This window comes from Falco peregrinus, chromosome 5, assembly GCF_023634155.1.
Source record: "Falco peregrinus isolate bFalPer1 chromosome 5, bFalPer1.pri, whole genome shotgun sequence".
NCBI lineage: Eukaryota > Metazoa > Chordata > Aves > Falconiformes > Falconidae > Falco > Falco peregrinus.
The window spans coordinates 109881878-109896727 of record NC_073725.1 but is presented as its reverse complement, the minus strand read 5'-3'; the positions used below and the strand labels follow the sequence as shown (position 1 = coordinate 109896727).

Here is a 14850-nt window from a genome sequence, read left to right as displayed (position 1 = left end):
CATTGACTAGTATTGATTTAATGAATTGAGAACTTAATTGGAACGAGCCTTGAGAAGTATATCCATTCTCCTTTTCACAGCATGCATTAAGAAGTGCATTGCAGAAGTGCAGCCTGTTATATATGTATAAAAGAACAACAACAAAAAGCTCCTTTGCAGCAATTTCCACATAGCTGAAGCTCAAGCATGTGTTTTTCATCTCTGCCAAGTATGGCCAGGATGGAACAGGGCATTTCTGGGCCTGACAGCAAGCTACAAGAATTTGAATTTCCAAACCTAAACTTCAGAACTAAAGGTCTTAAGAGGATAATCGATTCATAACAAGTGGTATATACAATACAACAATTACTGGAACTTGCAATAAGATCGTATTTCCATCATGACAGGAATGTGATGATACCCATTAGACAGCTGATGACAGAAGAATAAATAAGGCTTCAACTTGAGGAAGAGTAACTATACTGTAACTATAAGATACACGTGTGTGCACACAAACAGCAGAGTAAGAGCCATATCAGTAATTTGACTATACAAAATGGACAAAACGAGGAAAAAAAAAACTTGTTTCCTCACACAGTGAACACATGAATAATAGGAAAGGAATGCAGGTTTCCAAAAAACTACATCACCCCTTTATTTAGAGTGCTCTCCCAGGGATGCTGCAGCCACCGTCTGAGCCACGCTGCTCCAGGAAGGCTGCACTGCCTTCCCCAGCCACAAGCCCCCACACCAGCTTGGCACGTACACCAGGTATAGGTGTCCATGGTATGTATGCTCCCTCGCAGGGCAAAGCATGCCACAGCAAGGCTGCACATCCTTCCGTACGCTCTCCCCTCTCCGACAGGCTGGTGGACCTGAAGATGTGCCTCTGCTGCACCCGGTCTCACGTGGTCTCTACATGCGGAACAGATGAATTAAACAAAAAGGCCTTCCTGATAGAAAACAACGGGGGCTTTTAATTAAAAACAGAATTTTATTGCAGTTCTATCATACTACTGTGTAAAAATATGGGGGATTTTTCATTCTGAAATGCTTACAAAAAACACTGGTTAAAAGAAGGTTGGAATCTTACGCATGTGTAATTATCATCAGTGACTTTGTATGAGGCAAATAGACAAACTGGCTACCATTTCTCTCTAGAGGTACAGAACAATGACATTAAGCTTCTGCCGTGGTCATAACACATAGCACACCATAGAGAATAGCTACGGCCTGCCAGCCTCAACATTCCTTTCTTTTTCATTTGTATCAGACTTTGAAGCATTTCTGTTAAATAACCATCTTAGAATATAGAAAACTTTCAAACTCATATGAATAATTAACTTTCTATGTTGTCTTTAAGGCACGTATTTCTCTGCAAATTTCTTTTTGGTCCAGAGGAGCGATTGTATCTCAGACACCAGCTATCCAGGTAACTGACAGCTTGGTTTGTTATAACTATCCTTATGCCCATAGACTTCAACGACATGTATTGAATTCACTGCCTGTACTGCAGTGTTGTGTCCTGGTACAGCTTGTTTCACAGGCGCACTACCGCTCTTGGTGAACTTAGGCAGACGACTGGTGTCTTTGCAACACCCAGGAGCTACAGTGTCCCGAGTCCACTCCTCCTGGAACCTGTAAGCATGAAGGAAAAAAATTATTTCTGTTTCATTTGCTCTGGTGAGAACACAGAACTCTCTAATCCATTTTATTTGCACATCAGACATTTTGCAAACAATTTGTGCTGTAACATAAGGACTCACTTCTCCTAGCATCAAAACCAGTTGGCCACAGTTGGGCAAATAATTGTATTTCCGTAAAAGCTGATGCAGACCCTGAAAAAGACTTGTGAGGTTGGTTTTATTTGGGGTTGGGGCAGATGTTACGTGTTTGTTTTCCACCAAAAGAGTCCCCAGCTTCAATTGACTGCTACACTATCTGGAGAATATTACCAAGAACACATGAATGCTGAGACTGGTGCAGAAGGAAAGTCCTTGCTTGGCTCTCCGAGCGCTGCTGGGAGCCCAAGAGCCAGTTGTGCTCGGTGGGGTTTGAGGTGCTATTTGTGGAGCTGCCAGCAATGCTGCTGCAGTGCAGTTGCATCACGACCTGTGCTAGCCCATGGCTGCCTCACCTGGCTACTGCCTGGCCCTCCCAGAGGGGACCACAGGCTGGGACGCTGCATTTACCAGCTGTGCATGTATGCAGCACTGGTGGCCACTGATCCATCCCGCACCCCACCTCTCCACACTGGGAAAGGAGGGTTTGCCCCGCTGCTGACCCAGACAGCAAATAACCCAGCAGTGGCTGGTGTGGGCAGAGCAGCAGCAGCAAGAGATCGCAGAGCTGCTGAAAAGATACTCAGTGAATTATACGCAACTCGCTCAGGAAAATGGAGAGATGGGATGAGCTTGTTGTTGAACTCTGCTGCAAGAGGCACGATGGATGCAGTGGGCTTTAAGCACACAGCTCTGCAAGGCAGGAGCGGGTAAGACGCAGCCCTTTTGGGTTTGTGCCAAATTACTGTAGCCTGAGTGTGTGGGCTTTTGTAAAACATCAGTTATTCCACGGCAGCTGCTTGCACGCAGGGCAGATGCTGAGGTTGCTTGTCCCACATTCACTGCAGGTGAGGAGCTGGCTCACGTGGCTCCTCTCGCTTTCTCCGAAGCCATCGGCGTTGGCCACTGAATGCAGCAGCCTGCACACCCACATCCAGGGTAACGCAGTCTTACCCACTCGTACATGAAAAGCCGGTCAGGAAATAGAAGCTGCATTCTGCAAGTATCAGTTGCAGAAAACCAGCAGAAATGCTCTCACACACAACGTGCATACGTATAGGAACCTCAGGGGAATAACAGAACATAAAACCAAATAACCGAGGGCTTGCTGTTCTGGTACAGAGTAGATATACTGCAGATATATCTTTCCTGTAAAGGAGAATAAATCTTGCTCTTCACTGGAAAGCTGTATTACAAAACTATTCGGGGCATGAGCTACAGTCAGATAGTGTAAAGGGATCTTAAAACACCTCTGTGTTAGATGTGACAAGGCACTGTATCGGTGTAGTTAGAATATATTCATCATGGAGGTGCGCAGATGAGAAGAATTTACCCAACTGTAATTTGGACAATGACAAACGCATCTATTTCTTAAAAAAACCCAGCCCGGTAGCTTTAGCCCACTTTGCACTGACCTGTACTGTTTTAACTGTGCCTTTTAATCTCAGTGCATCAACAAGCCCTCAAGTACCTTTGCGCTGGACGCTGGAACACCTACCTGAGTACCCCTGTGGCTTGTCATCAGGGAACAGGAGCTACATGGAGTAACACTGCTGAAAGAAAATCTTCCGAGATACCTGCTGCTGGGAATTATTTATATATATATATACACACATATATAGTACGAGGAACTCAGTCCTGTCTTTTTGAGGTGGTAGTCAATAGTTACAAAATAAAAATCAAATCCAAAGAGCACGATAAGGAGAAGATCAGGGATAAAGTTTTGCATGGGGTAGCCACAGCCTTTGCAAATCGCCCTGCCAGGATTATAGGTCAAATCTAGGTATTCTGGTTGTTGTGCAGTAGAGTTTACCTGGGCAGAATTCATCCCATTCTGATGTTTTCTTCTATAAAGCTCTGCACTGTGGAACTCTGCAATATACCCACAGCACACTACCAACTCAGAAAGCCAAACTGGTTAAAACTGTGCTTGGAGGACAGCTATACTGTAAAGATACAGTATATACCATATAGTATACCGACTAAGCAACCTCTTCCTCCCATTTCAGGCACTGTTAAGCTTCCACTGACTGAAATAAGTCTAGGGTAAGGTGACAGCAGGCACCCCGCATTCACTCCAGTACTTCGAACCCTGTGGATGTCAAGAGGGACAGTGAAGTTGCACCTAAGCGGAGGCTGAGAAGAGCTGTTGAGAGGGCTGCAGCGTCAACAAGGGATAGATAAATATGCACAGTGGGCTCCCCTCTGCTTGCATGGCTATCAGTCAGGTGCAGCCTGCAGTTTGCACTTTCATCCCCTGGAGTTCAGTACTTTATCCCAAATAAGGTTGACTTTTTTTCAAGCTCTTCAACTTTCCTTAACTCCAGTTTCCAGCTGGGCCACTTCAAAACATCAAGGTAAGAGGATTAGAAGACCTCCCCGTGCTGTTATCTGGAAATGCAAACCCACCCAAGGATGCTAGGTGCTGAACAGCCTGGCTAGATGCACAATACATTTGACAAGGACAGACTTTATTTGACAGATAAGGCCAGAGCTCCATCTGGGGAGAAGAACAGCCACCATAGCATTTGTCAATGGGTTTTAGAGGATTCACAAGAATTTTGCTTTGTGTGACTTGAGAGCTGTTCCTAGCTGGAGGGGAAAATGCTGTTAACGGGACATCTGAGAAGTGTGAGAACTCAGGGCAGTGGGGCTGCCACAATGCTGCCTGGTGCTGGCACTGCCTCTGAAAAGAGGTTTTTATACTGGAGGATGGGAGGGGATTTTTTTGTTGCTGTATATCTGATGATTTTGTACAAGACACTGGGGTAATCATGGAAGCATTATGAAAACAACAGCAGCAGCTTTATTGAAAGCACATGTTGCTGCGCACACACCCTCCACGCTCACTGCGATGACAATTAAGATTGAAATTCAGAAATCTGTACACTACAGCAGCCAGCTATCCTGCCCTTTGTGGCAGGGCCCCAAGACGAAACCACAGCTCACTTCCCCTGCCTGATCTTTCTTTGAAACTTGTGTCAAAAGGTACTGGAAGATTTTAGTCTCTGAAAGGTGGTGGTGGGGAACACAGAGCATGGTAATAACAAACTAGAAAGGACCCCCCCCACACACACAAATAGAGAAGCTTGAGGTGGGACAATCTATATAAAAGCTTGAATAGGAAATCTGCCCCTCTCCTGTGCTGGGTCTCCTCCCCTCCGGTCCTAAGCACCACTCAGTCAGCCATTGCGTGTGTAGGGATACACATTAATGAATTACAATTCTCAAACAGGTCATTTGCTCTCTGCAGCCATTTCACTGGATGCTTTGTGTAACAAAGCATTAAACACCACAGCGCTGATCGGTCCTACATCTCTTCCTGCGGCCCCGGGAGCAGCCCGCTGCTGGCTTGCTGCAGTTGAAGCCTGGGAGCTGGGGGGGCACATCCATGCCCGCGCAGACATTCAGGTCCACTGTGCAAATGGTACCGCGCACGTAGCGCAGCCTCGGGCGGTGGGAGCCAGCAGGCCCGGGCTGAGCTCGGCGTGCCCACGCTTTCAGACAAACAAGAGCAATTTCTGACAGTGAGGCTGATCCTAAAAGAAAACGCATGTGTCTTTTGGACAGGGTGAAGGGTCCAGCTCTCTGGTGAGACTGCTGACCTTCAAAAGCACCCAGACAAATTGGTTTCTCTAGGACCTCCAACAGCCTGGCACTAAGTCACTGTTGTAGAAGATGTTTTGCCTTCTTAATTCTCCCACTGATGCATTTCCTGGCAGTCATTCTAGGTGTCCTGGTGGTTTTTTCTTGTTCTGCTTATGTCTTCCATCGAGCTTTGCAGCAGCTAGTCTCTCCACATGGGTATTTCCTCAAGTGTTGTCCCCCTTCACTGTGGTAAACCTACACCACACCATCCTGCTGCCAGAAGGGCACCAATCCTTCAGCTTTTTCATCTCTTCTACTTAGGTGTTCAGAGGGGAAAAGCAGTTGGGAAAGTGCCCTCATGGGGGCAGAGGGCAAGGCAGGAATGCGGCCGAATGTCCCATCCCATCTTGCCCATACTCCTAGAACATCCTCTGGCTTACAGCCATGCTCCTCAGCAAGCCTGGGCAGGCATGAACACCTTTTAGAGCAACACAAGTTTCTGATTTGCACCTTCCTTGCAACGCTTTACACAAGGTAGCGGGAAACTTCAACCATTATAGCCACTAAATCAAAGAGAAAAAGAAAACACATTCCAATTTACTGTAGAGGCCAAAGCTATGAGCTAATTTCACCAGCCTTCTTGGACTGACTGAAAAAGTTGAGTTACCTCTCCTAAAAGCATGCTGGCTTTGGATTTTTTGCAAAAACTTTTCACTTGGACATCTTTGTTGTTGGATTGTCCTTACTTGTTTTTTGCCAGGTACACTGGTAATGCATCTTGTAGTCAGAAAGGGCTCCAGTACAAAAATTTCAGGCACTAAAAATATCTTCCGCGGGAGAAGATACTAGCCTGTTTCTCTGCAGAAAAGTCTTTTTTTCTTCTTGATAATATGCTCCAGCTGTAGTGGATATCTGAAAGGAGGACTTTAGACCTGCTGAGACACAGGCTTTTCTATTCGACTCAATCCTGCAGTCAGATCAGCTACTTCATAGAGAATGTTTTATAACTTAGCCTAGAGCTGTGTAAAATAATTCACCTCAAAACAGTCCAAATTTGGAATGCACAACTTCTTCCAAATGTTTCCACACCAGGAAAAAAAAAAAAAAATATCGCCAAATATCTCTGCTGCTCTTCAGATGTATTTTTGAGCTGGACTAGTTTCTTTCTGGTCATTGTCTTAGCTAACAGAGGGTGAAAAGGAGTTAGTCTACAGGTAACTCCAGTTCTCCTTGAGTGTGGAAAATATCGGACCACCAGTTCTCCCTTGCAAAGCAACAGCACATCCCCGAGTACAGGGAGTATCTATTCCAGGACAGGTTACAGGACTGCTATGCTGAAAAAGCAGAGAAAACAGATGCTCCCCTAGGTGTGGCTGTTTCTTACCATAATTAGGAAGCTGATGTGAACTGAAACAAGCTCTCTCAGCTTTTCGTTATTACTAGCTATCTGTATTTCTTCTGGGACAGCTATCTTTCTGCACATGCTGATATATAAACACGCTACCACTCAGACAGTGGATTGCCCAGGTTTTTTAAACATCTTTGCGTGCCAGAAAGGGTTTGCTATTTGCTCACTCTCACAACGGTTACACTAGATTCTGCATGTTTTCATGGTTTCTCTTAAAGGATGGCTAGGACTACTGAATGGAAGAGGCAGCAGCTGTTTGGCAAGCCACTAGAGTTTCTCCCCCTTACTCCAGGCAGGGGACCCCAAGGCCAAACTTGCCTCAACCCACCTGCACCAACCATTCACCTGGGGAAGAGCTACAGCTGCCCCATGGCACCTGGTGAGTGCACCCCCGCACCCGCGCTAGGCTGGCCCCACACTTCAACACTGGTTTCTTTAATATCATCTCTTACCGACACACTCTCCTCCGTCTCTCAGACACTGCCGGTAGCTGGCACAGAGAAAGGATAGCTGTCATTAAGCTTCTCTTTACTGATAATCTAGCCCATGCCTGTCACAGGGGTGGGGACAACCTGCCTGCTCAGGCAGCTGACCACGTCCAAGCTCCCCCACTTGGATGTTTGCAGGGGGTGGAAGAGGACTGTTATCTCAGGTGGTGGTTGCCCAAGCAATTATTCCAGAGAAGTATTACTGCAAGGCCAGCTATTATTCTTCATCAGAAAATAGCAGAGTCAAAAATAATGTGTTGCTCAGGAAAACACACATTTCACAAGACCTCTTAAACCCAGCATGGCGTTTCAAACGCCAGTTCCTCTGCAATGCCGAACGTCCCTGGTGCTGGGGGCTCTCCCAGTGAGACCACTGTGCCTTCTAACCCCAAGCAGGTGCAGTGCTCCTGCTGCTGTGTGGAAGGTCTCTCACTTTGGACGAACAATGCCAACAGTCCTGGTTTCATTCTCATGCAGAATGATGAAGACTTTTAAATCAAAATATTAAAGACAGCAGAATACAATTTACTGATTTTAGGCTTTTCTCCCGATACACGCTGCAGTTGGGCTGAGAGCTATTCCCAATACACCCCCGTGCTGACAAGCCCTGCCTCTGCCTAGCAATCCTCCTGGGGATCTGTTCTGGAGGTTCATGCACATTGTTCTCCCCTAACTACGTGGCCCAGAGCTGCCGCTAATCTCCCTCCCATAGACAGCAGACCCTTTTCTTCAGCTAATCTGCCTCAAACCTCTGCCTCGCGCAGCAACCTGCTATCTCTGCTCTACGCTCTCCGCTTCTCAGAAGCGACGCTGGGGAAAACGTGTCCCTCCCAGTGGCCCCATGCCTTGCAACTTGTCTTCCCCTGCTCAACATTTGTGAGCTGTTCAAATATTATAAAAGAGCAAATACACTGTATTTGCAGCTTACAGCTCCTGCATACAAGACTTTCTGCTAAAAGTTGGTATTTTTATCCTCATTACATCCTTACATATCCTTACATCCAAACGGAAGGGGAAGCATCAACAGTGTCTGCGCTCTGTAGTTAATGATCCCAGGTATTTGTAGACATATTTCTCAGCCCTTTGAAGCAATTTCTTCAAGAAGCCAGAATGGGATCATTATGATTAGAGTAGTTGCCACTAAGATTCAACATTTCCCTGCAAAACTACACATTTATTGCATTTGTTCTATATTTCAAACACATGGGGGAAAAAAATCTCATTTTGTGGCAGACAGGTCTGGAACAGCACTAACCTCTGCCCAACAGCTGGGCTTCTACATTATTTATAGCTTCTATACATCAGCATTCTGCATCCACATTATGTCTCCTTGTTACAGCCAAAATTATCTCATCAGCATACGAAGGCTCCACTTTAACAGGTGATAGTTTTTTAATCCTACATTACTCTGTAAACCATAACAAATATCTTACCTGGCTGCAAGAATTGCCTTTTTGTTTTATTTCATATTGGTTTTTTATTTTATCTGAAATACAGATATGAAAGAATTGGCTTTTTATTTTATCTGTTCTTACAGTATTGTTGATCCTCAAAGTAGTGAATCAGAATATTAATCTCTAGTTAATCTCTAAATCTATTTCAATTAAGCCTGAAAAGCAGCACAACCTACATCTATTTCTAGTCAAAAATAGACTAAGATACGCTCAAGAGGGTCCTCTTCAAGGGTGGAGGAGTTCTCACTCTTCCTTGAAGAAGAATGTTACATATGTTACAGGAAGAAGCAGCAGAAGCTTTCTTTAAGAAAAGGAAATGCTATCGTAAAAATGACTTGAATTGCCAAGCCTCTGCCCCCTCCTTTCTCAGACGCAGGCACCACTCATCTCTCAGCCTCCCCCTCCTCCGTGGGTTGCAGAGCCGCTTCCCACGGCTGTAGCGGAGCACACCACATGCACTGCAGCCCTGAGAGAGGCAGGGACAGAACCATCAGTCTCGCCTGCTTCCTAGGACAGTGCCTTATTAGAAAAGCAAAGTAGGATTTCTGATTTGCTTGGAGGTCTAGCGATGCATTGCACAAATTCCTCCAAACATCTGAAATGGATGGGATAGGACATTTCAGTTGGAAGGGGCCTACATCGATCATCTAGTCCAAGTGCCTGGCCAATTCAGGGCTGACCAAAAGTTAAAGCAAATTATTCAGGGCATTGTCCAAATGCCTCTTGAACACGGACACGTTTGGGGCATCGAACGCTTCCCCAGGAAGCCTGTTCCAGGGTTTGACCACCCTCTCAGTAAGGAAATGCTTCCTAGTGTCAAATCTGAACCTTCCTTGAGAAACCTTGTTTAAATTTTCTTTTTGCTTGTTCATGACCACGGGCACACACCGAGCTTCACGTGCACGTGGCAATATACAGAATCTTTCCTTTGGGCTTGCTTGCCCTCAGTTTTCCTGCTTTTTTCCAACCATGCTGCATGCCTTTATTTACCTCCTCCGGCAATCAATGCTATAGCAGCTCCATCACTACAGCAACACCCACACAGTTAGAGATTTCCTCCAAGCACAGGCTGACAGTGCGTCCACTTCACATAGAGAAAGGCACCATGGAAATAACCCAGGCAGTGAACATGCCCTTTCATGCTTCTCAGCATTAGCCAGCTTCACATTTGCACCTCCCCAGGGATTTGCCTACACTGTCCTGCTGTTCCCGGTAAGCTGGATGAGCGCAGGATGAGTACAGAAACGTAGCCTAATTCGCTACACACAAAAAATACGTCTTGCAAGTGAAACACAAAGCTGACAGATCATTTGTTGTCTCCAAGAGTTGGCATGAATACATTAGCAGAATTCCCACACCTCATCCTGTGCATATATCCATTTTACAGAATTAAACAGTACAAATTAGCATCTTTTACTAACCTTGATTAAATAGATCTTATTTGAGTCAAGAAAGGGAACAAGGTACAAACTGATGAAAGGTCACACGTGTTTCTACAGCAATTCCAAGACAGTCTTATTCAGAGTCTGCCACAGCTTCAATGCTATTTCCATCTCTGATTAGAAGCAGCACTCACTTCCGTGTGAAATGGCCAGACTTTTGGCTCTGGGGGCACAGACCAACACACCTGCTCTCCTAGCTGATTTTTGCTCTGGCTAGTGATTAGCCAGGATCACATCACCCCTGCGTGGTGGAAACACAGTAGACCTTGATTAATAGTGGATCTCACGCATCAGGAGGTGGGTACGTGCACCAGTATTTAATGCAGCGTGCGTGTTGGTCTGTGTAGGCAAAGAGCAGCTTACAGGCTTTCCTCCTCCTGCCCTCTGCAGTTCCCCACTGAAGTTCATACATTCTCTAGTTTTCTAAAGAAATAATAAACTCGTTGATTTCTGGCCCCAGAGAAGCTGCTTATCCAGAGAAATTGTATATTCCCTGCTACTTGTAGTTAAGAAAAGGTGTAGAGAATTTGGTAAACATAATACGGCAGCTTCTGCTGCACAGAGCGGTGCAGATAAGCAGCCAGAAGGAGCTCGAGGCTCCAGCAGAGCGCTAACCTCTGTTTACAGCCCTTTATAAGTTTATCCATGATATTTTAAAAGCAGATTACACTTATACAAAACATTAACATTGCAGCAGATTGAAGCTGTCCAAAATTAAAAATTGCATCCTGAGTCTTCTAAAAACCTGTTTGGGTTATAATCAGCATTTAATTAGCTTTATACATCTTCCTGAGGTCACCCAAAGCTAGGAATTGATTAAGCAGCCAACAGACTTTTGCGCAAGTGCTCCATTTAAATATAATTTCCAGCTGCACTGTGACATGGAAGCTGGTTTATAATCTGCATTAAATTGTTTTCTGCAGGTAACCACTAGAAATCACAGATATGCCGTACATAAAAGCTGTACAAGTGAGCAGTGAATTAAAGGCAAACAAGAATCGTGCATGACGACGAAGCAGAACCCGAAGGATATAAAAGACACAACGACATGTGTTTATATGAATGGTAACAGCAAAACAGCTGTTAGAATTGAGCGTGTATTCATTTTTCTGTTTTTCTTCTGTTAGCAACACACAGCCAGCGTAACACACCTGGACACGTTCAGAGGCAATTTTGAACCGACACACAAAATACCTATGCCCACCATCCATGGGACAGGAGGCATTTTATTTCAGTGTGGACATTTCTTCGGGCTCCCTGAGAGGCAGGGCTCCCGCGCTTGTGGACGAGGACCCTGTTGTGCTTGCCCCGCACGCCCTGATAACAAAAAGTATTTCTCAAGACAGCTTTCGTGGTCGCTGAAGGATAAATGGCAGTACTTGACGCTCACCTTGAGCCACACCATGGCCCCAGGTGTCCTGCGCTACCTCCTCTCCTAAGGCTCTTAGGCAAGCCAGCACCTTGGTACTGCTAACCAATATGGAACAGTGACTTTCCTGCTACAGTTTAGCATCAATTTAACAAAGCCAATTAAAAACCTCTCTCCCGTTAATCTTGTGCAACCTCCCCTGCAGACCAGGCTTAATCAAGTACTAGTGGGGATAGATGAAAAGAGCTGTGAGGAGAGAGGTCACGCTCAGCTCCTCTGCTGTCTCAACTCTTGGAAACATTAATTCCCCACAAGACAGGCAAGTTCAAGAACAAGCCTTGGCAGTCCACTGGCATCACATCCCCTTCAGGGGCATCCCTTTAAAATGCATTTGTTGAGGATTCGTCCTTCTAAAATCTGTTTGACAAACTCATTCAAACCCACTGCGTTTTAATAGCCTTACCTATAGAAGCCTTGGTTATCGTACGCCATGTTAGTCATATCACCAAATACGGATTTATTCCTGAGTTTCTTGTTGTTGTTGTTATTGTTTCTTCCCTTAAAACCAAAGTAAGCAGCTTGCATGTGCTCTAGCTCTTCGCTTCTGAGCTGGTACCACAGCTGCATATCTCTGTGAATAAAGCAAGGGGTAAAATACGTGAGTGGGATCAATGGCTGAATATCCCAACTTTTATATGACCGCAGCCCCGACTCATGAGAGTTTAAATCTAAATTCAGGTTTACTGAAGACAGCACTTAAACACATGCTGAACTTCAAGCGTAAGCCAAATTTCCAAAGACTCAAATACCTGCCTAAAGACCTTAAGGCAGAGGGTTCTTAAAAAGCATAAATATTATTCTGTAAAACAGTGTTATTTTAAGTATTTCCCAGCACTCCTCAAAAAAAAAAAGCAAAACAAACAAACGAGCAATTTTCTTATGGGCACCTGTGGATAGTTCAAAGGAACAAAACCCCAATAATTTTGTCAATTTGGCTCAGTGGATTTTGAGACAACAGGAATAGGGAAAGTCACTTACGGCATGATGTTGTGTCAATGATCTCATGGACTTTCATCAGTGACACATGTCAGACCAGATTCTGTTGTATGTGAAAAGACTACAGGCCATCCCCATTTTATGGGGTACATTTTTTTTTTTTTTCTGAAATAAATTATTTTCTGTGAATTTTTGCAGCACTTGCCATTCCTAAGGGTTCAAAAATCACCAGGCAGGATGAAAACATGAACTGACTTAAAAATGGAGGACAAGGCAGGTAATGTTGCCTTTGTTAAGAGCAGGGCGTATTCAGTCGCTGTCAAGATTTTATTCTTGAAATGCTCAAGGCGCTTCTCATTGCTTTCTACAACTGAAGAAAAAAAATAAAATAAACCCCCCCATAATTTCTTTTCTTGTTTTTGAAAGAAGTCTAAGGTTCACAGAATCACATTCACCCTAGCTGATGGGACAAGATTAAACTGTGAGGGCTGGCAATGCGGATTTTGTTGTCACTTCTGTCCCCTCAGAGCAGAGCCCTGCTCCTGCCAAAGAACACGGCAGCCACACGCATGCCGCGGGATGAGGTCTGCAGGGAGGCTACGCTATGCGAGGATTTTCACCCTTTGGCCTTTTTCTCTCCCAACGTAAGGATAAGATACAAGATGGCACTTCAAAGATCATCAAACAGACACCTGGTAAGACAGCTTTGTAGGCAGAGGTGACCTCTTTCTAGTAGGCCAAGTAAGAGCCAAAAAAACCCCAAAATACCAAAAAAACCCCAGATGGGCAGACTGCAAAGCTAGAGGCAAGAGCGGGTCATCCTCCCCACTCCACAAGTACAGGCTGCCTTTTCTTTCAGAGATGGTCTAACTTATTTATCTGACTTGGTATTTAGTTAAATATTTAATTATTTATTATTAATTAACTAATCCCCTACCAAGCATTCTCATTTGGTATTATCAGGCCTGCAGCTCCTCTTCAGATTAATGCTTTGTGCATCCAGAAGTTGATCCCCCATCGTCCACCTACACCAAGAGCAGAGATGCGGCCACCGCGCCTGGCGCTCTGCAGCACTGGCTGAGCGTGTTCCACACAGGGACGTGCTACTCTCTTGTGTAACATTGGACAGTTTCTACATCATCTCGGTTGCTTTCTGACAGCAGGGCCAAGCCACACGATGCCCACAGCACCCTGAGGTTCCTCCCCCAGAAGCGGGGCTCAGCTATGGCCGCGCTGGAGCGGCTCCTTCAGGAAGCAGCGAAGGGAGGGCAGGGGGAGCTGAGAACCTCCCAGCAAAGGGCACCGCTTTACGTCCCGATGACAGAACCAGGTCACAACGCCCGCTGTGAAGGGCTTTTCTTTTGTAAGAGAAAATGTATCAAGTCATAGAAGTCATGCGAATAGCTAGTTTTGACAGAATTTGATTTAAAGTAAGTGAAAAACAAGGACTTTGATAGGAATAGTCTTAAAAAGAAAAGGGCGACTCCAAAAAACACCGATCAACCCTTTGATTTCAAAAATTATTTCATGCTATCAGTGAAAACCTAGTATTATGAATTACACCAAACAACTTTTTGCCTCACAAAATCTTTCCAACGGAAACAGAAAAATCTGTATTTTGGCTACAAATCAGATTTTGATATGACAGAATTTCCTTCCTAAGCTGGTTCTCATGCAGCTCTAAATAAAACACAGCTTGGAGCAGAAATGTCACAGCACTATCCAAACTAGCCGGCTGCAACAAGGCTTTTACCACCCCATCCCAGGTGGACTTCAATAAGCAGTCCCCATGCCTTGCCTCTGCACAGCCACCAACCCCCACAAGGCTTCAAAAGTTCATCTACATCTACTGGCCGTGCTGTTTCTCCACCCTCTTCAGGTCAGCCCACCCTGCTCCTTGGCTCTGCTGCATCCGGATTCTTTCTTCCCCAGCTCCTCTCCCAGCCAGCGTCTCCTCATCTGGGCCTCCTCCTTGTCTCTCCTACATCCAGGGCACACACACTCTTTCTCTTCTACCTCTTCCAGGTCTCTCTTCCTCGGGGGCTTTTCTTCCATCCCCCTTAGAGCTATTTAACTGCTTAGCAGGAACCAGCCACAGCTGCACATTATCCACATCAGCCAGCCCACCGCCCCTGAAGCCAGCCCACAGCTGTGTAATATCAATGTTAATTAACCTGCCTTCATTCCTCTAGAATTCTTCTACACAGAGAGACCTTCATTCATGTCCTCCCCAGTCCCTTCCATTCCACCACTGCCCTGCCTTGCGCCAAACACTCCTCTGAAGCAAGAAGAGTCTTCAAACCCACCAGAAGTGCAGTTTGCTGGCCTGGCGGGGGCTGTGCCAC

General features: G+C 45.4%; 1 protein-coding gene across 1 annotated transcript in view; it reads right to left on the bottom strand.

The window, feature by feature from the left end:
- Positions 1-953: 953 nt before the first annotated feature.
- SUSD3 (sushi domain containing 3) overlaps positions 954-14850 on the bottom strand; it is a 35745-nt gene continuing 21848 nt past the window's right edge. Inside the window, exons 6-7 of the mRNA XM_055805203.1 lie at positions 11973-12140; positions 954-1617 (exon numbers count right to left, since the gene is read on the bottom strand). Of these exons, the coding sequence (XP_055661178.1) occupies positions 1404-1617; positions 11973-12140 (382 nt within the window). The 3' untranslated portion in view covers positions 954-1403. The remainder of the gene's footprint in view (positions 1618-11972; positions 12141-14850) is intronic.